This window comes from Citrus clementina, unplaced genomic scaffold, assembly GCF_000493195.1.
Source record: "Citrus clementina cultivar Clemenules unplaced genomic scaffold, Citrus_clementina_v1.0 scaffold_1, whole genome shotgun sequence".
Taxonomy (NCBI): Eukaryota; Viridiplantae; Streptophyta; class Magnoliopsida; order Sapindales; family Rutaceae; genus Citrus; species Citrus x clementina.
The window spans coordinates 27,452,102-27,474,360 of NW_006263303.1; the positions used below are offsets into that span (position 1 = coordinate 27,452,102).

General features: G+C 34.8%; 2 protein-coding genes across 5 annotated transcripts; both read right to left on the reverse strand.

The window, feature by feature from the left end:
* Positions 1-4,810: 4,810 nt before the first annotated feature.
* On the reverse strand, positions 4,811-10,237 carry LOC18054160 (calmodulin-binding protein 60 B). The gene is made up of 9 exons (XM_006453361.2): positions 10,110-10,237; positions 9,701-9,845; positions 9,266-9,341; positions 9,085-9,146; positions 8,116-8,609; positions 7,875-8,035; positions 7,587-7,790; positions 6,811-7,048; positions 4,811-5,928 (listed from the first exon to the last, which is right to left on the reverse strand). Exons 2-9 carry the CDS (start codon positions 9,811-9,813, stop codon positions 5,351-5,353), a joined length of 1,926 nt encoding a protein of 641 aa, XP_006453424.1. The 5' UTR covers positions 9,814-9,845; positions 10,110-10,237; the 3' UTR covers positions 4,811-5,350.
* An 888-nt stretch (positions 10,238-11,125) lies between these two features.
* On the reverse strand, positions 11,126-18,802 carry LOC18054161 (bifunctional dethiobiotin synthetase/7,8-diamino-pelargonic acid aminotransferase, mitochondrial). Of its 4 annotated transcripts, XM_006453362.2 has the most exons (15): positions 17,957-18,802; positions 17,699-17,869; positions 17,158-17,419; positions 16,776-16,856; positions 15,920-16,040; positions 15,324-15,472; positions 15,091-15,185; positions 14,387-14,502; positions 14,114-14,260; positions 13,685-13,818; positions 13,438-13,569; positions 12,572-12,706; positions 12,120-12,232; positions 11,499-11,694; positions 11,126-11,411 (listed from the first exon to the last, which is right to left on the reverse strand). In XM_006453362.2, exons 1-14 carry the CDS (start codon positions 18,694-18,696, stop codon positions 11,499-11,501), a joined length of 2,592 nt encoding a protein of 863 aa, XP_006453425.1. In that variant the 5' UTR covers positions 18,697-18,802; the 3' UTR covers positions 11,126-11,411. The 4 variants fall into 4 exon arrangements, with proteins under 4 accessions (XP_006453425.1, XP_024033861.1, XP_024033862.1 ...); XM_024178093.1 differs by lacking the exon at positions 14,114-14,260 and having other exon boundaries at positions 13,685-13,839; XM_024178094.1 differs by lacking the exon at positions 11,126-11,411 and having other exon boundaries at positions 11,612-11,694; positions 12,021-12,232.
* Positions 18,803-22,259: the final 3,457 nt, after the last annotated feature.

The window sequence follows — 22,259 nt, forward strand, 5'->3', positions numbered from 1 at the left end:
TCAATTACACTCCTGAACAGAAAGAGAAAGATATAAGAGAGAGAGAGAGAGAGAGATTAAAGATGCGCTAAATGAATGGATCATCGCCATTAGAGATGTATCCTCACTATCTTTTCCTGGGAAGTTTATTTGGAAAGCTAGAAAATGAAAGGAAATGATACAAGATATATATATATATATATATATATATATATATCTATCCATCGTACGTGCTTCACTTTCACTTTCAAGAACTTATGGACTGATGTGAAGAGAGCTCCATGAGGGGGATTTTAAGGTGTTCCCAATTTATCATCTGCGGTTGAGAAATGAAAAATGTAGGGTGCAAACCCCAATAACCCCGTCTCTAGTGTTTACAGCCCCTCTTTATTTATAGGGTTTTACATCTACAAATAGAAAAATTTTAAAATACATTAAAGATATTATGTAACTTATACAACAAGTAAATAATATTATGGCATGTGTGTATTTATTTTAAAAAATTATTATATAAATAGTGATTATATTAAATTCAATTACATATATCATATATGTATTAATTATTTGTAATACATCAAAAATATTCTAAAATTTCTCCAACAAGTGATGCTGATAGCCTTGCAAATTTTTGTATGCTTTAATGCCACGTACTTGCTTCTTAATTGTGATAGTTAGATTGTAAAAATTTTGGGTTTACATTTATTTACTTTATAATTAATTAGCAAATACTAGTGCAGGCACCCTTGATAGATATTAGATTGTCAGTTAATATGTAGTAACTTTAGGAAACAAATTTATGAGGTGGAATAAGAAAAAAGTTAAAAGAAAAGATTTATCAAATTAAATAAATTAAAATTTTAAATCTAGTTAATTAAATAATTTTCCAATAATTTTATTTAATTAAAAAATTAATTTATATTTTATCTAATTCTTTATTTTTTAAAATAAAAAATAAATTAAAATGTTGCTCCTTGCGTAGTTTCTTCTAATAACGTTTTTTAGTTAGTTATTCGAGTTCAAATTTTAGAAAGTCACGAGTTAAAAATTAATATAAATTTTACCCACCCTTATATTTTAATAAAAATAAATAATAATAATAATAATAAAATTACAAACTCTTGTATCAATTATTCTAATTGATATCACATGATCTCATTGATTAGATGAAAATATCAATAAAAATATATATAAATTTTAAAAATAAATTAAATTGCTGGCTTCTCTCTCTTTGTGACAAGACAGAGACTAAAACAAATCAAGAGAAAAATGATCATAACAAGCAAACAAAAGTTTTAACACGACACGGGAAAAGTATTGCTAATGTCCCCGAAAAATCTCTTTAAGGAAATCCATAAGAAAAATAACGGATTATTATTATTTTTCCTGTTTTGAGGGTAGCCAAGAACATCATATCTCCAAAGGGCTCTACGTACTTGAAAGAAAATTATCAGAGGCCCACCTATGGTTTGCATTATTCTCACTGAAGCAGATAATTTAGAGGAAATACCCATGATTTTATTAGCCGATGTTCGGCAGATTTGATAGAGAAATATATAGGCGTATACCTATGGAATTACAATTCCTTTGGCATCGTAAAAAAAAAAAAAAAGAAGGTTTTAATAACCACTCTTCAACACTAATCCGTTATTATCCACCAAAAGGGAGGGGGGCAGGAAGAAACTCCTACATGGAGGGCTGCTGAAATGATCTCCACAAATTTTCTTGGTAGGTAGTTTGGACAGCTAGAAAATGATAGAAAACACAGCCAAATAATAACCATATCGTAGGTGTCATCTTTATAGCTCCGCTACCATACATATGTAACTTCATTACAACTCAACAAAGCATATAGCCATATATGATCCGCATTAATTTTGAGATACAACAGCTGATCACATGATACTGAGACCAAAGAGAGAACAACCGGTTGATGAGGTATTTTAAAATACCTCATGAATATTTGTGGTGATTGAAGGGAGAGCTCCTTGTGGGGACATTTATAGGGTTTTCTAATTTTTTTCTTCTTAATTTCATTTGGAAATTAAAGGAAATAGGAAATGCCCCAACCCTTACACACACCCCATCTCTTGCTTCTGCTACATCACCTCTCTCAATATAGTGAGTTTTGCATGTAGAGGTGAGTCGTAGCCTCGACATTTGTGAACTTTAATGCCACGTACTCGCCAGCTGTAATGGATTCTCATAGATGTTTTCTTGCTTATTCCCTTTGGGTAAGGTTATAAACGAAGTTCACTCAGAAGCGGCCAGGATTAAAATGAAAACCTTATCTCGAAATCTCTACCGATAGAGCTTTTGCATATCTACACGTGTGTTGTGATAACCTCACTCATTTCTGTATTTTAATGCCACGTAAACAGATATTTTATCTTGAAATCCAATCTTTACTCAAATCATATACGGAGATTTTTGCAGAGATTTTTGTTTCTTATTAGTTTGCATGTGTATGCAATTTGATAGTCACTCTTTTGTGTACTTTAATACCACGTACTCGCTACTGGTAATAGATTTTTGATAGATCCTTAACAAAAGTTGGAAAGAAAAATTAGGCATAAAAGTGGTGAAAGAGTACATATAGACATCTGGCCTTGAAATCCTATCTCTAATCTTTTACCTATATATGGAGATTTTTCGTAGCCTCTTTCAGTTAATCTCTTAGAAAATTAGGATTCAAAAGTAACAATAGAACTAGGCGATCCTCAAAGTCAAAGCATATGAATCACATATCACGATCCCGTTAGATCAATGGAAGAAGATTAAAATTAAACTGCATTGACTTTTAAGGGGATACTAGATAGTAGATATTACTTGAAATAATTAATACCAATCCGTTGGAATCGTGCAAAATTTCTCAATCAACCAATGATAAGGTCTAATCATTCATATCTGTTTTAGTCTCAAAGCAAATTCACCGAGTTTCATCAAATGTACGTTCGACTTGTTAATAATAGTAGGCTCTCTCAACTAAGTATTTAAGCATTCGATGCAAGCGCTTAGCTTATAGCGAACAAGATAAATATATAATAAATATGTATTACTATTTACCAAATTAAAAATTGTAGATCACTTGATTTAACATGAAAAGAAGAAATGATATTGGGAATAACAAAACTTCATCCATTTATTATTGATCATCCACAAAAGAGCAAAACAATATGAAGAAAAAGAAACAATCAAATATAAGAGATTAACAAGAATATATCCAAAATGGATAATCACAACACTCAGTTTCATAACTTCATCAACTCTCATTTCTCGGGACTCAACTGCAGGCATAAGGCTATGATAAATATATCATTTCACCAGATTGATTCGTACTAAATAAAACCAAAGCGGCAAAAAGGAGAAGGAAAAAGCCAAAATCTAATTGAGACGTATTCGAGAATTGGATTGATAACAGGGAGCTCTTTTCTCAACGGGGTCTTAAGGGTTTTTTTGTTTCTTATCCCTTCATTTGAAAATGACATAGAAACACCACCATATTACCCTATTTTTTGGTCTTCACACTCTCACTATATTCATAGGTCATTCTGTATCAAGAGGTGAAGTCTTTTAGATTGTGTGATTTAACGTCGGGAAAATATCTTCTAGTCTTATGGTTAGACATAAGTTTCTAAATTGAACTTCATATTTTTGAAAATGACCCGGAAGATCCTTGTTGCTACTTATATTTGTGTTAAATGTTAAGTTGGGACTGAATAGCTAAAATCTATAACATTACTCTTCCTTTTATGTTACCTTCAAAAAATTGACGCGTAGGTACAGGACTAATTTATTGCCACATATATTTTCAAAATTTTATTAAATATGCCCATGGGTGACGTGTTAAGCCCTTCCTATCTACCGACATTGTGAGGTTTGGCTTGTGTTACGATTACGAATGTACAGTGGCAAACGACTGTGTGACGTATTTAAGGCGTGAGCGTATCTTTTCCTCTTCTGGTGCACAAACTTAAGGATACCGATGGACCAAAATATAACTTTTTGTGAACTTTTTATCAAACAGCCTTTTAACAAATTTGTCTGCGAGGAAAACAATGGTAAAACTAAGATTGGACACCGGCAACACCACAAACGCAGTTCTGCTCTTTGTGACGTCCAAACAAAAATTCAATCGAAAACCTCCAGCAAAATCGAACATGCCAACCAGCCGCAAGCATTTGATATTTGATGAATTGTAAGGGTCTGAATCTGATACCAAATTTAATGGCGTGAAAAACTTTGGCTAATCAACATCTTAAATTCCCGAATTATCTAGCGAATTCACCATTGTGCAAAACAGGCAGACCAGAATGGTGGCCGCTCACCTAGTCACCTCCCACAACGTCACCTTTTCAAACTTAGCCGGTCATCAAACATTATGCAGCGACTATCCAACTATAGTTTTCTTCCTAGTATGCTTGCATGAGCAGAAAATTCTCATCGAATACAAATGTGTGCTCTCTGCCCCTCTTTGGCCTTTGCAGACTCGAGAGATATAAAATTCTAAGAACAGCAGCTCATCAAATAACCTTCTACAAACAAAGCAGGTTAAAATTGTTGCTCGCATTCAAAATGGTCGGCAGGCACTGGCTTACCCTGGTTAGTAGTATTCTCTATCTCTTTACAAGTTATTTCATGGGTCAGTTATATACAATACAACATGACCATGTTATTTATATAATATTGGCGACGGGCATGAAAGCCGAAAAATATAGAAACACCATACGCTGATTAACCATCCATCTCAAGAAAGGAAAAAGGCAATTGAGAAAGACATAAAACAAGGCATCAAAATAATGCTTATAAAAATTATGTTATTGAAGACATGCCATTTCGGTCTTAATCTGGGAATACCAATCATTTTTCATAATTATATGAAAAAGAACAATGAAAAAGGGTATCTAGCACATACAAGAAAATAGTAAAGCATCACACTAACAAAGTAAATTTGTCCAGACAACAAATGAAGTCATGCCTAAATATCAGAAATGTTTCCCCAATTAGTCAACAAGAACAAAAGGGCTCATCAACCCAAAAACATATTACCCCTCGGGAACTTAAAGTTAAGCCCAGGTATCATACTTAAACAACTTCATTAAGTAGTAGTGAGAAACGTACTACCAAGGTCGAAGAATAACTATATAAACAACTTACTGTACAGGCCACTGTACAAGATGAGCTTTCCCATTGCCTAACAAGAACCTTCGCGTACCAGAGGTCATCAAGGTGTTAATAAGAATCCAAAAACACCAAAGGCACTTGAGAATTATGGATCTAAAAACCTCAATTTGTCACTGGCTCCCCAAGAGTTCTTGTAACTTACAGAATAAAGAAGAGCCGTAGAAAGAGGCTTGATAACAGAACCCAGACATTATTCATCTTCTAACTCAACAATCTGAGCTCGCCTCTCAGCTGCTTTCTTCCTGATAAAGAATCCCCATCTCATTGCCGCCTTGATCTTAAGCCACCCTACGACGGCTTTTCCAGGACGTGTGCGATCCTCATCAAAGTTTGGCATTGGTGACGGCATAAAAGACGGGAATGAGTACCCATCCTCCGAGGCATGGCCTCCCATGCTGAAGAGTCGAAGCAAGTGCTGCATATCATCATTCTCAAGCATCTCATTGCTTCGCATGCGAATCTCTTCCTCTGAAAAAAAGTCTTCAACTCCCTTGTCTCGGTTGTGTGACCAGTCATCAAAAGGATTGAGGTTGGATTGCTGAACAGACGAGCCAATGGCTTGGAATCCAGAGTTAGATGATTGGGGTGGCCCAAGAGCCAGCCCAACAGTGCTGTTACCATATCTAGTACTCTGAATTTGGTGAGAATTGTCAACCAGCTGGTCATTGGACACAAATGAAGTGCCATCAAACTGAGCACGGGAATTTGAATTCACAATTTGGGGCTGGGAAGGGTATCTCGTGGCCATATTATCAGCATAACCTGAACCTAGAAAAATGAAACAGAAAAAGAATGATTATATATACCTATGTAAAGTTCAAGCATCATCGGCTAAAATTCACTTGTACTTCTGTTAGAAAAACAACGGGTCATCATAAAAGTGAAATTTTCTTTGTCAGAATTTAAGACCAGCACAGGGGACTATTTAGACTCTGTTTGCATTTGGGTATTTCGAAGCAGATGTAATTGGTATTTACTATCATTAGTTTCCTATCATCAGGGTAATATGCTATCTGATACTCAGGCAGCCAATGTCTTATCATGTTCAACGCAAGACAAAGACAAGGGCATCTCGACAACTTAGGAAATTAACAAGGGTCTACCTACTTGGGTGTATTATCACTTAATTCTTTTCATGAGTTAGAAAAGGAAAAAAGAAAAAGGCTACCACATAAGCAGATGTAATTGATATTTGATATCATTAGTTTTCCATCATCAGGATAATGCACTATCTGATACTTGGGAAGCCAATGTCTTATCATGTTCAACGCAAGACAAAGCCAAGGGCATTTCAATAACTTAGGAAATTAACAAGGGTCTAACAACTAGGGTGTATTACCACTAAATTCTGTTCATGAGTTAAAAACAAAATTAATAAACACAAACTACCATCTATTCTACTTGTATCTAAAAATCTCAAATATCACAAACTGCCATGTGTTTAATACTACAGCGTATGTATGTACACAGACGGTTGAATGAAGGCTTGCAGAGCCAAATTAAGCATAACTCTCAGTGCTTCATTAAATGGCCAAATGTATAGTGTTATTCAATCAAATGGTATGAAATTAATTATCAAGCAATAAAAAGAGAACTTCAATTAAGAAGAAAAGAAACAGAGGTACGATACATGCAGACAGAAATATTTACCTCCGATGGGATGACCTGAATGAGCTGAAGATTGCTCAGTAGGAACAGCAGCTGGCAAGCGGGATAGTTGCAACTGATTGTCTAAAGCATTAGAGAAATCTATCTGACCTATTTGAGGTTCATTTTTAGATGCATTTGACCTTTTATTTTGCTTTAAGCTCAAAAGTGACTTGCCATCATATTCTACAACTTGATTCCAATTGTCATATGCTTTCTTCACCTGTGAATCCACATAAACCTGCAGTACATAATTTATTTCCTTACTGATCAAAACTATTACAATAATCAATCTAAAATACGAATACAGCAATGAAGACCAATCCAGGGCTGAACAGCACAAAACATAAAGAAAGCTAAAAATTGAATATGGAACTCAACGCACTTGCCTAAAAAATAATCTTCCTGTTATGGCATAAAAAGCCTATGAAGATATTACTACTAGCATCATTTGACTAAGATATAAACACACTAGTCCACAAATTTAGTTAAGAAGTCCAGCAACAATTTTTGTAGAGTAGCATAAATACTACAACAAAGGGAAATGACTTCCAAAGAAAATATGCCAAAAGACGAAAAATAAATGAATACATATAAGTGCAGCAATAACTTAAATATGGTTCTTCTGACAAAAACGAAAGGCATAGAAGAATCAAGCAAAGCGATATTGCACAAATTGCTGAAGACTAAACTAGTAGTGGATGCCTAATATAGAAAGAACCCTGGAGAAAACATAACACAAGTAATATGGCTGAAACAAAAATATATATCAAACCAACCTTCTGGCTCTCTGGAAGAGCATCAGCAGGAAAATACTGCTCCCCTGAAATTAGACCATTCAACTCATAGATGTTGTTAAAAACAACACCAACATTTCTTGAATCTTCAGGATAATAAACATAAAGCTTCCCACTTAGGACACAAGTCTTTGCATGGTCTAAAAGAGCTTCCCACATCTTATTTGACATTCCACTTCCAAGAATCTATGATCAGTAAATAAATGTTAGAACTTCAGAGAGAGCTACAAAGCATGAACGTTTTATTCAAGAACCAAAAGCTACACTTACACTACGTAGTTTTTGAGGATCCCTCACGACAAGACGAAGAAAGTCTTCAACTGAGAATATCCCAGCATTGTTTAGCCTCTTGTGGAATGATCCATCCTTGCCAATCTTCTCCAATCTCCATACATCATCATTCAAGGCCGGTGGATAGTGTTTCTTGTACACTGTCAAGGAAAAAGGCATGAAAACAGTTTCATGACATATCGTGAAATAAGAATAAGTACAAAACAGAGTATTAACACACATTCCCCTCTATGATCTTTGACTGTAAAAGCTTCAGTCTTTGCCTCACGAATACGGATGCCCTCACAATATCCTGAGGCAACCTTCAAGCCAAGCCTGAACTTCCTGCTCCTTATCCAACTTGAATTATCAGTAAAAGTGAGGTCCCCTAACGTTCCTACACCTTCCTTGAGTGTCACTTGCAAATCCCCAGTCAACAATGGCCTCTTTCCTTCACGCTCTTTTACTACATGGCTTTCAAACTCTTCTTGTGTCCAGCCATCATCATCCTCATTGTTGAAGTCCCCTTCAAGCACAACAATATCAAGTTTTACCGAGGCTTCAGGCCCAGAGGTTACAACATGCCCAGTGTTTGCATCAACTAAAACTACATGGATAGCAGCACCCTGCTCGCCCTCTACTTTTCCTCCGGTAAAGAGGGGAAGAGATAACCTTGACCTAAAGTACAGCTGCAAATTCCGTCCATCAGGACCCTCAATTCGTTTTGGAGAAGCCCTGGAAATAAGTATTAGATTAATAAACTCACAAACAGGTTTAGTCAATCATGAGAAGAATGTATCAAAAGACCCAGTTGTGAAAGCAACATATATGCTTTATTGAAGCAAAGAGAAAATCAAATCAGAGGCACTGAAGTGAGAGAAGCGGGACATTAAGACTGAATAACAACCACATCCCAATCCAGTATTACTAACCATATCTGATATAAATTCTTTTTCTTTAAATGAGCAAAGAGAAAACCAAATCAGGGGCACTGAAGTGAGAGATGCGAGACATTAAGACTGAATAGCAACCACATCCTAATCCAGTATTACTAATCATATCTGATATAAATTCTTTCAATATAATTAAAGTGAAAATGAACATGACTTAATGTTCCAACACAATGTCAACAGGAAAAATTCACAAATAATTAAAACTAATTTTGATAAGCCAACAACTGTCGCATATGATATGATCATGAATATCTTACCGTCCATTATTGAGCCTTGCAGGACCTAACTTTGCCAGAGCGCGTTCCACTTCCTCACTTACCTGTTAAACATAAATAAATATAAGAAAAAGTACAAGATTTTGCAAAAATAAATTTAAAAGAGAAAGAAGTAAGAAAAAAGAAGAGACAGTGTATCAAAAAAATAAGAAGTCTATCTTACAACTCTTCGGAGAATGGGTTCCAATGAAGAGCAGAGCTTCTGCAAACTGTCCACCTTCAAAGCTTCTACAATGACGCTGCATCATAAACATAACTTATTAATATAATATCAAATAATAGTATTTAACATATCATCAAAAGGCAAACAAGAAAGTGAAAATAAAAATCGCCTACATAAAATGCATACAAAAAGTTCTAGGCAAGTCATAATGAAGCTTGACCTGTCGCTGGACTCACCATTTAACCACTGATTATCAGCTAACATTTTTTTGCTAAAATATTATTTTATAAATAATTATACAACTACAGCTGTAAAGCTTATCACAAAAATTATTAGAAATTAACAACAAAGTAACCAATTTAACAAACACAATAACAAACCAAACATTTAAAAAAAAAAAAAGAATTTACTGTTTTTAAAACAAACAAAAATTACCTGGCGAGAGCTGGGCGTTTTCGCTCAGGCTGCTCGTCTTCATTACTCTCTAAGCTCCTCTTCCCTCTACTCATACTACTGGTCCTCTCCATATACCTCGTTTGCCTCTGCATTCTCAGATCTAAACAAACCCCCAAAATAAACCCTAATTTCACGCACACAAACAGACACTCGTCAATTCAACTCATATTAAGCACAGATTTCTCAAATTCAAATAAAAATAAAGCATTTCCACACAATTAAAACCCTAATCCCTCGTTTAGCTGCCGAGAAATTGGCGGAATGTGAAAAGCAAACTTAGAAATTTACTATAAAGGTAAAGTTGCAGCGTTAGTTTAGAAATTTTCTCGGTGGCCAAACAGAGGGAGAGAAAGTGAAGGAAAGTGAGGGAAGAGAAAAGAAAAGAGACCTGCTAGTTATTTATTTAAATTTTTTCTTTTTTTCTTGCTGGTTCGAAGAGAGAAGAAAGTCGAAAACAGCAGCTAATGGGATGTTTTTGTAGAGTGATGATTACTGACTCGTCTCGCACGCTTTTTGGTTGAAGTCTACTCTGGCGACTATTGGCTGAAAGATAGATCTTAATCAGCTGCTTCGCGGTCCACGTTTGAACCATCAAGATGTTGACAATTGTGTCAAATAACTGTTTGTCTGAGTTTTGATTAAAGGTATATACCGACTACCGTGAGCTTTTTATCAGCAAATACTTTCTTGGCAGATTCAGGATTGGATATCTGCATAGGATCGTCCGGCCGAGGAGAGTAAAGCAATCTTGACCGTACATCTCAACTGGTTTGGAGATAACTTATGACACTTTCCACGTCACTGTTAGTATTTGCGTCATATTTTTTAGTAGACACACGTCACCACTCACTCGCCTATTTGTAAATTTTTTTTTGTCAGCTTACCACCCGGAAATTAAAATCCTATTAGTTTTTTTTTCATTTTACAGCGAAATCCTTAATTTTTAACTTAATGTAGGAGTAGACACATAATGTTTCAAAACAAACAAACACACCTCATTTCTAGCAAAGCTCCCATCGTATAAGCAGGTTTCAACATGACGGTGTTTTTGCCATGTTCTGTATTATACTAATCACTAATCAGCCGGCCGCACAAATAAGTGTTAAATAATTTCAATCATATACACTATTAACAAGAGAACTGTTGTCAAAATTGGATCATTATTTTTTTAAGTAAATTTCATACTAGGACGATCGTAAATTGATTATCTTTAAATTATTTTCTTACTTTTTATAACCTTAAGTTACCTAAGAAAAAATAGAATAAATTGATGAACTTTTTTTTATCTTCTTAAGTTAAGATTTTTAAAAAGTAAATGAAGTGATTTAAAGATGACAAATTTATAAAAAAATAATAAGTTGAAACTAACCTTTACTCTGTTGACATGGAATAGCAAAAAGTTGCTTTTAGTCCCATTATACAGGCTTTATTGATTTATACCTTTCAACTAACCAACTTGTTCAAGAGTTGAAAATAGATCAATGAAGATGTACTTCTCTCAACAACACAATTATCATAAGCTTAAATTATTTCCCAAAAAGCAAACATGCATAGTGCCAAAACTGCAAATTGACCGTACTCTTGGTTCAGAATAGGGAAGGGTTGTTTCGATCCAGAGAAAATCAGAGCTGAAAACCATGAAGTGGCAAGATTCAAGAATCGGGTACAGTGAAACACTTGATGCAAAGATCTGTAAAACATATAAAATCAAGTTGACATTTAAAAAGCTATAGACCAATGGCTTCCAGACATTATTATAGTAAAGAATCATTACTACCTAGCAAGACTTCAATTTCTCTTCAACTTTGTCAAACTCTTCAAGTCTTTGGTATAGCTTGAGAAGTAGTTGGCTGCAGACCTCAGGAGAACTGCAGGGTCCACACATGAGGTATATAACATTACCAAGAGGCCTCATGTAAACACCATCTTCACGGAGCTTCTTAAGAAGAGAAGCTGCATATAGTGATCCGTACCTGAAAAATAGATAACATTGTTCAAAAGATGACATTAACAACCAGATTACGGAATTAGTACCAGCATAAATGGATATCACACTGCTTTTATCAATAATCAGAAGTTGTAATAAAGGAACCGGACAACAAAACAACATGACCTATTATTCCTGAATATTGGTTGCAAATCTTGGCTTATATAATCTAACTGGATGCGCTGTCAGCAATAATCAACCAATATGGTCCAGAACATAGGATTGTAACATGTAAAAGGTGCATAACAAGCAAAAATATTTGCAGTAATCTTCCGATTTCTGGTTGCTACTTGGAAAAAAAATGTCACCTACCTTTCGGATCGGGGAATGTTAATGAAGTGAGGGTTAAGTAATCATGGATGCATTCCAGTTGTCAGAAAATTATATAAAAACAACTCAATGAGACAATACCCAGCATTACAGCCTGCTGCTTGTAGCTCTATGGCACAGAGAGTCCCTAATGCAACCACTCTTTGGACAGTACGATGTGATGAGATCTGTTGTATCAGCTCCAAATCCCATAACTGCAAGCATTTAAATGCAAACGACCCAGGAGATCATTAGATCACACTAACCACTTACTTTATCATCAAAAAGAGTAGCAGCATGGACTAAATTTTTCACTACATAGATTGGCGTGCAATGATTGATATCTACTTTTGCGATATAGAACTAATCATGCCAAAATGAACATCTATGTCAAGACTATCAATATGTAATCTAAAATGGAAAAACAACCAATTGCCTTTGTTGGCCGCATGTGAAAGATGGTAGAACTAGTATAACAAGGGAAGAATAGAAACAAATAAATATTTCACTTACTTCCCTAAGGAAGAATAGAAACAAATAAATATTTCACTTACTTCCCTAAGTAATCTTCGTTCAGGAATTATGTTATGGTTTGTCTGAGGATCTTTGAACCATTTTATGGATTTAGCAGCTGCTGCACACCCCAAAGCATGTGCAGAATATGAGTGCCCATGCAGAAGGGCCTTCAGCTACAAAAACAACCACATAGATGAACTGCATTACATATACCATTTTTTTTTTTGGGGGGGGGGGGGTGTGTCTGAGGACAACAAGATAGGCAAAATATCATAAATAACAAAGTGCTGTTTGGAAAGCGCAGCTGACATAAACCAAAAATCATTTGTTGAAAACTGGGACAATATTATATATCCAAGTTTCAAAGCAAGGAAGCAAATTGGACATTCTTGAATTGTTTTTCAAATATCATTTATTATGACATTAAATTCGAAACTTCTGCTGACAATTTACGGTGTTAAGATCATCAAAAACTTGAAAAGAATATTCCAATATTAGTCATATCCAATTAAAACTTTTTCAAATTGTGATTACTTGATTCAGCATTCAACCTAACTGCAATACTTCTAGAAATGGACTGTGCAGCCAGTAAACTTTTTAAATTAAATGTACATCACCCAAAACAGGATGATGATGATGATAAAAAGAGCCAGACATTGATAATGTAACATCACAGAGGTGGCTAAAAGATCAATCAAATTTTAAACCTTAAAATTTAAAAAAAAAATGAATTATACACACTTAAATTGCCTGATATTAAGACTGAGTTAAATGACAACTCCTCCCACATTTAACTCCCAAAACTTGATTTTCATTCTCTTTTCTGAGAAAAAAAAGGAAGACCAGTGTTAAATATTGTCCTATTTTTCATCTTTCATACAAATCAATCAACAGAATATACTACCTTTGAATCTCCTACAAATGAATCAAAAACGGCATTTGTGGCCAGTGTGGCAGCCAAAGGTATAACCCCACCAGTCAATAGCTTCCCATAGCATGCTATATCTGGTACACAACCAAGTAGATCTGCTGTAGTCTGTAAAGAATAAAAAGCATCCAGCAATCTTATCATTATCTAATTACGTAGACAAGAAAGAGAAGAAGCACAATGAATGAGAATGAGTCATGACATGCAATCAACAGCAACAGACCTCTACTCCCAATCGCCAGAAACCTGTAAAAACTTCATCAAAGATAACTGGAATTTTACGATTCTGACATTCTTTGACAAGTATCCGCTGAAAAAGCGGATCAACCATGTGCATTCCTCCAGCAGCATGTACAACTGTTGAACAGTGTCCAACCACTAAATTATATAATAAAACTGAATTGAAAGCAATTACCTAAGGAAAGCAATTAATTTGTGGATAGGGATTCAAATAGGAGGGGCTTAAGGGTCAGACTTGTGCTCCTCATTCACTAATTTATGTTCAAATATTTGAATATAATATGCCATCTATCGGCCTTAAATACAACACAGTTTAAGCATACCACTTATGTCTATCACCATAAGAATTAAAATTAAACTTTAGAAGCAGTGGAAAATGAAACACCATAGTGTGATATAATGTTTAACTTGCCTGGTTCTATTATCAAAGCTCCAATACAACCAGATACTTTTAATCCTGGATTTTGCAATAAATTCTGTGATATGTATGATGAATAAATTGAAGCAAGGTCTGAACTGTCCCTTTCCTCGTAAAAAATTTCATCACGAGAGCAAAAGGCTGTGGGATTTCAAACAAATGCAATACATGTCAGAAGATGATACCTTTAAGTGCGGTAGAGAATAACAGTAGATTGTGGACAGGGGAACCAAAGAGGAAGATAGGGAGGAGAATAAGTCCACTTACTTATGTCTTTATGTTCTACAATTTTGGAATACAGCCATTCAGGTAAGGAAAGAATCCATTTGCTGTTGTACATGAAAACTGTAGGAGGGTCCAGAAAAAGGCCTCTTCCAGAGTACCTGTATAAGTTCAGAAATCCATAATCCATAATTAATTCATCAAGTAATATCAAAAGAGATCAGATGAAATTTATGGCAATGGAGATTTAAATTCCCAGATAAGACAGCCATCATGATTATGAGTGAATTTGGAATAGCTAATTAGCTATCGGAAACAGTAGAAGAGATTTGAAACAACTAAGGTTCAACCTGAGTGCTTAGTAGATTATCGAAAGTCACTTTTTGAAAAAATAACCAAACATATTTCAAAAGCAGGAAAGGGGCTGCCTTTCAATTGATTGTTCTATGAATTTATCTCTTTCAAGAAAAAGAACTGCAGATTCCACAGAGAACATCAAAAGTTTGGATAACTAATAAGACAATGCTCCCACATTACCAGATGACCACTTGATAACAAAGCTGTATGATTACAGTTTGAAGGCTCATGAAAACAGAACACATTTAAACATCTATTAATAAGTAGATTATTTTTGTCAGTCTGAAATCGAGATAAAACATTAAGATGAAGACTTATCTTCAAAAAGTCAACAATTTTTAATGTGTAAATGATAATTTTCCTGAATCTTTATAGGGACAAAACATCTGTACCATGGTTGCTGCAGAAACCCGGTGTAAGGTGATGGTGCTTGAGCTTCCATGGCACCCAAAGTATCACCATGATATGATCCTTTAAGTGCTAGGACCTGGAAGAAAATTAATTGAAATAAATTGATACACCAACTTAAAATTACTCCACAGAAGATCACGCTTTCTACTACTAAACCATGTTGCACAAGGTATGGAGTCAAAAGGCAAATGTAAAAAGGAAAAAAGAGCACCACCTTAAGCTCAATACACTTTTCAGTAGTGTCCTTCCCAAGAAAATCTACAAGAACTTCATGATCAAAAGAAAATTTCCGAAATGCCATCTTGAGAGCAATTTCAATAGCCGTAGATCCATTATCTGAAAAATATGCTCGAGAAGCCCAGCCTGCACAAATATTTATACAGAGTCTAATTAAAGACTATGTGCGGGACAAAATGTAACTCAGTTTCTGAAATATAACCCTTGCAAGAATTTCAAAAGCTGCACTTGCTTCGATTAAAAAGAAAACAAATTAAAATGGGAAAACTAAAACAATCACAGGATCACTTGAAGAATAAAACCAATGCACTTATGAACTTAACCAGGAGAAATGTGCAGAAAAGAAACTAGCAGAAAGAAGAGCATGCTCTCAACAAAAGACCAAAACTTTTAATCCAACTTCCATCATTGATGATATCTTTGACTGATCCTTAAAATTAAAGAGATTAATAGTTAAAGAAGAGAATTGAATGAGGATTAATAAATTACATGAAAGTGCCTTAATAGACTGGAATAACATCATTTTAAATAAAGTTGATTCTCCAGATTGATGGTGAATGAAAAATTACTAACCTTTCCCAACACCCTGAAGTAAAAGCTCTGCGCATTCTAAGGCTGGCTCATAAACATTCTCAGGAAACATGACGTGCCCAAATCTTGCAGCAGTATAACCCATATCTCTTGCAAGCTCAATCTGAAACCACCTAAACATATAGCTAGATTAAGAAAACTTTCAGAGACATGATCACCACAAAGCAGAAAAAGCAAGTTGAAATTTATGTCGGCTTTAAGGAATCAGGCTAAACAGATGAAAAAGAATGAGAGAATGCTTGGCACAGAGTGCTCACTTGATGAATAGAAAATTTGTCTCAGTTGCAAAAGAAAAACCATCTCAAAATCAGAGACCAAGTTGACACATTCTAGGTGCCTAAATTTTCACCAACTTTTTATGTATTGTTTCTCTAAATGTATTGAAGAACAAGTTTCATTTTTCTCAGTAAAATTTGGCTTCCTCTTTTTCTCTCCTTTCATAAATATATAAATCTTCACTTATGTCTTTCAGAACCCAGATTGATTATTAAAGTAATGAAATCCCTTCTCCTCTAGTTCTTTTGTCTCTCTCGTTCCTCTCTTTTCTTCCTCCTCCTTTTTCCCTCTTTCCGCTTCTTAGTCATCACAACTATATGGAGTTCTTTTTTTTTTTTTTTTTTTTTTTGGAGCTATCACTCTGGCAGTGACCCATCCTAAATTCATTAGTGAAAACATATCAAGAGTAAAGGAACAGCATTTCTAGCAGCCGAGAAATTTTGGTTAAAAAAAATTACAATTATGAGATATTTTCTAAATCTATTTATCGATCACCCATGGAACATCAAACATAGCAATCCAAAATTTGCAAAAAGTGCATATTATATATGCATAAAATGACCTGTAAGGTAGCATCTGGTCCTTGAGTCCACCAACTAGCACATGCATCAAACTGTTGACCAATGAATTTATTTTTCTGGTCCTGCAAGATAAATTAAAACAAAGACCCAAGGCATGTCAGATAAATACCATTTTCACATCATAATTTCCCAATCAACATCTCAAACAAAGATTTGGCAGCTTGACAGTAAATTATCACGAAAAGTGAATTAAATGTTATGAGATTCAGTAGATTAACCCATATCTTAGCTGATACAAATTAAAAAAACTCATAAACACGAAAAGGAGTAACAAGGAATAATAAAATTGGGAAAGTTAAACAAACAAATAAAGAAATAAAGTTTAAAAGATAAGAAATGCATTTGCATCTCTCAGTAAATAACCTGGTAGACGGAAAAGTTTTCTCCACAGCGTGAATCAATTACTGTAACAGCTTCCTCTGGTACAAGTTTGTGCTGAGTAAACGGCCACCAGAAGAGCTCCCCTGCCCTTTTTGGCATGTCACACAGTCTCTGTATTCTTTCAGAATAAGCCAATAACATTATGTTCTTCAGAGAATCAAAGACATTGTGAGATTCATCAAACCATTCCATCAGGTCATTTGATGAATCTTGTGGCAGAGGTGGCAGCACAAGCACAGGCACTCTGTAAAAGAGAAAAGACAAATATGTAAATGCGAAAAAAAAATATATATTAATGTAACATTTGTGTGAGAACAAGAAAAGAATATATGCTAGAAGCTTACAGGTAGCAGAGGCACTCACATAGTCACACGTATGCAAGCGTGCACACACAAAACTCATAACTAATTAATCATCAGGAGTACAACATGCACCAAATTATTTCAAAATGATTTATACATCTTATCATGGAAAAGAGGAATAGGATCCACGTCCCAGGGAAGAGGAAAGTAACCTAAATTACCTATTTCGCAAATATGACATCAATGGCACCTCATTAGCAAGGCCATGGTCTTCAAAAACAACAGCAACAACGTCATAACCTCGAAGCTTTAAACTCTCATAAGCTGAAATCGTGCCAGAAATCCCACCTAGCCGCCCATCTCCAACAAGAATACTAGGCAACCGGAAAGGCCTGCCAACATAAACCCCTACAATCATCTTTTTGAGCCATTAATCAATGCATTGATACCATTCACTTCAAAGTCATAAATTCACTTGCCTATACAAATCACACTGAAGAGAGCCGGAAGGTCCAGGACTGGCAACTCCACCAGCAGTTTCAACAATACACAAAATCTCCATTTTACCCCTCTCACTCTCACTCTCACTCTCCAAGCCATCTCTCAAACATTTTCCCAAAGTTTCAATCACCTTAGAATCTCCTACGATTCCTCCACTCTCCCTTTCAGCTGCCAAATGCGGCGACACAGCCTCCTCCCACGCAAACAAAGTCTTACAAACCAGTTCCGAAACCGAACTATCCTCCTCGCCCGAAATTCGATTCTCTTCGCGGAAATTCAAATCGTACATTTCTGAATTGAATTTCTGGGGCTGAAATGGGAGGTCCCTAGAGGAGAGGAAAGATTTTGCGGCGAATAAGGAGGAAAAGAGGATTGAATTGGAGAGGATGAGGGAGGAAGGGAAGTTGCGGCGGAGGGAGAGGGAGGGGAGTTTGGTGAAGAGGAAGCGGGAGTCGGAGTCGTGAGGGTACCCGGTTTGGATTGGTTTGAGATAGACGAACTTTTTATTTGCAGAGGAGGTAGGGGAGAGGAGGAAAGAAGAGGAGAGGCCAGCGGAGACTAGGGTTTTGCCTAGAGAGGTGTTGGCGGACCAAATTTGGAACGTGGGATGAGAGAGCGGGAGATCGAGTGGCTGCGGATGAAATGTCGAGTGGTGGAAGAGACGGAGGAGTATACGACGGTGGTGGTCCGGGTAGTGGTGGCGTCGGAGGCGAAGCATGGTGATAGAGAAGCTAGTGAGAGAGAGAGAGAGAGAGGATTGAGATAGTGATGCGCAACGGCTACCGTTTAAAAATTTTGAATTGTCAGCGACATTTTCTTGTTAGGTATTTATTTGGCGATGTGTTAATAAAGGAGGGAAAACAACGTTTTGGAGGGGACCAGTTCCGCGGCTAACTACCAATATAAACGTGCATCGTCAAACCTACTCTAATCTTAAATGGGCCCGGTTGGAATTCATTCATTTGTAGGGCTTATGATGGCCTCGATAGTTTTGTATCTGTTAGCACCCATTTAAACTCTCCATGAGCCCCAAAGTATCCTATTAAAAGAGTAAATAAATCACACAACTTGTTACAACACCCATTGAATTCCACAAATAACCCTGTATGTAGGTGCGTACGTATGTATATATTCAAGAAACCGTATATAAACAAAATTCTTCTATTGCAAAACTGTTTCATAAATTTAATCCGAAGCTCTTGATCGATATTGAAATCAATTTTCAATTTAGAATTCCTTCAGTGTCTTTTTACTTTCAAGTGACTATATATATAGATATCGGCTTTCTCTCATGCGGTTATTTTTATTTTTTTTATGCAAACACATTGTTAAGTCATATGATTTAATGAATTATATATGTATATCCAAGATCCTAGAGTTTATTAAAATTCGAAAAAAATTATTAAGTCACATGCTTTAATATTATAATGTTATTACACTAATAGATCATATGACTTAATAGCTTTTCCAAACTTTAACAAATTTAGAATTCTATATTTGGAACATTTATAAATTTAGATAGATAGATGGATAGATAAATATAATGAATTCATAATGTTATTTTATCTTTTCATGAAAATAGATAACAAAATATTATTATAAAGTAAGTAAAACTAGTAGAAAAAGTAAAGTCATTCTCTCTATGTACCGGTGGAAAAAAGTAAAGCCATTCTCTTTATGTAGCTCTACAAGTTATGGGCAGCGGAAACTAGTGAGAATATTTTATTGATATAGATAATAATGATGATTCAGGATTTTTATTAGATTTATTTAACTATAATTAAAATTATAAATTTAAGAAAGAGGAGTTTTATGAGAGTTTTAGAGGGGTGACGATAGCTCCACTCTTACAAAATATAACTAGTTGTGGGTAAGGTGTGGGTATATTTCTCTATTTATTTTTTTAAATGCACTTTATTTATATATTATTTTATAAATATTATTGTCTTATTGAAGTAATTTACTTATTATTGAGCTTTTAAGATGTAGGGGTGTTCATAATCTAATCCGATTCGCTCAATCCATATGCTCCGTAAAAATCCGATTCGTAAAAATTTGATCCGTAGATTGGTGGATCGGATTGGATTGAAAATTTAAAAATCTGTAATTAGTGGATTGGATATGAATTTACTTATGTTAATCCACAAAAAATTACGGATCAACAAAAAAAATATTTATTTAATTAAAAAACTAAGCTTGTAATTATGGTATTAGTACTTACTAATAAATAAATAAGTTAAAATATAGTTACATTAACACCATATTATATCTTATCCGATAATAATATAAAATAAAAAATAATTAAATAAACAAATACAGCTTCCTAATTAATTAATTTTTATGTACTGATTTAAACAAATGAGATTTTTTCTTTTTGGTGTGTTATATTTTAAAATTTTGAATGCATTTTCTATCTTTATTTAAACAATTAATTTATGTAAATCTTTTTTAATTTTGAATTTGATTGGTTGTATAATCATTTTTATATAATTTTTTAAATTTAGTTAGTTCATGGATAGGACAAAATCAAAAAAAATTAACCCACAAACCAATCGACAAAATGGTAGATTGGATATGAATTGGGTAAAATTCGCATCCGTTCTACATACATATGGATAGATTTGGATTAAATTTAACTAATCTGTGAATTAGATTGGATTAAAAATTTATAATCTGTAAAATTATGGATCGGATATGGATTGATGTCCAATCCATAATTGAGATGTGAATTAGGGGTGGGTAAATTTGAATTTGGATTGAGTTCAGATCAGGTTTTGAGTTAATCAAGTTGGGCAAATATTCACCCGAAATCAATTTGAATTTGTAATTCGATCTGAACTAAAATACTTGTTAAACAGTTTTGCAATTCCCTCTTCTGACATTGCCTTCAGCATCTTAAATCCCAACCCAAATTGAAAGTAACATTGAATATAATACAAATAAGTTATACTAGACTTCATTTAAGTTATACTAGACGCCATTTAAGTTATATCACATCACATCTCATATCGTGCAAATTATATAATACAATGAAAATTCAAAATTAATGATTTAATAGAATATACCATGAAAAAAAAGCCACTGGATTTTGATCTAACAAGGTGGCAGTCGAGGTGGAGCAAGCTATAATCGAGGTGGAGCAGACCACACTAGTGCATCGCAGTGGCCTGGTCTGCGCTACAGCAACAACTTGCATCGGTGACTGGGTCTAGGTGTGCATGTAGGTCACATAAGACCATCGATGATGGTGTCTGTCGATATGGGTCACGTCGGTGCTCTGCGTGTGCCACCCTGTGGTGACTGGGTGCGTGTGCGTGGTGTGTGAACTGAGTGCTTAGTTAATCGATTAGGTTTTTTTTTTTTTATCAAATTTTTTAAATTGTGAAATCCAATCAAATTATCAGTTTGGATAAGAATATCACGCGATCGAGTTGGAGGTTCCATCTGCATACGACCGAAACTTGAATTTTTGCACATTGAGTTGGATCGGGTCACGTCGAGTTATTAGCCCACCCCTACTTATGAATGAATGATTAGGGAAGCAATTGCGAGAAGAAAGATGAAGCAGAGGCTGTAATGTGATTTTTTTAGCTGGACAATGGCTGTATTTATGGCCACTGCAGCTGCGAGTATTCAATGGGTAGGCAGCTATACTGAATTTCTTACTCTTGTTTAACATCCATCGGTCCATGATTTGTTTTCCACAGTTGTTTTTCGACTTTTTAGTGCTCTTATGGTGTTTGGCGCCAATTTGTGATAACTATCATTACACATAACTGTAGTTGTCGTAGATACTTATGTAGTCAGGGATCTTTTTTATTTTTTTTTGTCAGTGCACTATCAATCAAGCTAATTGTGTAAAAACGTCCCCTATAATTAATGTGATTCTTTCTACCAAAGTGGCAAAACACCAAATTGTAGGGGAGGTCCAAAAAGTTACCCATTTTTATCCACAAGCACCTCTATATAAAGCATAAATAAAAAATCAAAATTACATTAAATTAATTTAACATATTTATAAATGGGCAACTGTTAAGTTATATTATTTGTAACATATAATTGACTTAAAAATAAATTTTTTATGATTCCTTAATTTTTCGACGAGAGACAATTAAATGATATGAAAAAATAATTTTAGATTGATATAAGTTATATAATGTATAACTCAATAAGACCCTTACAAATACATTAGAACCACAAGTCTGACCTCTGAAAATGACCAATTGTTCAACTTATTAACAATTGTGAACACATTGTTCCCGGGGCATCATGTAATTTCAA

Excerpts from the sequence above, each read along its gene's own strand:
- LOC18054161 (XM_006453362.2), bottom strand. The coding sequence starts at position 18,696 with ATGCTTCGCCTCCGACGCCACCACTACCCGGACCACCACCGTCGTATA. Across the intron at positions 17,420-17,698 it reads ATGTCATATTTGCGAAATAG|AGTGCCTGTGCTTGTGCTGC; the intron begins GTAATTTAGGTT and ends TCTCTTTTACAG. Across the intron at positions 14,503-15,090 it reads GGGTTTCTGCAGCAACCATG|GTACTCTGGAAGAGGCCTTT; the intron begins GTACAGATGTTT and ends GAACTTATACAG.
- LOC18054160 (XM_006453361.2), bottom strand. The coding sequence starts at position 9,813 with ATGCAGAGGCAAACGAGGTATATGGAGAGGACCAGTAGTATGAGTAGA. Across the intron at positions 9,147-9,265 it reads AACCCATTCTCCGAAGAGTT|GTAAGTGAGGAAGTGGAACG; the intron begins GTAAGATAGACT and ends TATGTTTAACAG. Across the intron at positions 7,791-7,874 it reads ATCCTCAAAAACTACGTAGT|ATTCTTGGAAGTGGAATGTC; the intron begins GTAAGTGTAGCT and ends TACTGATCATAG.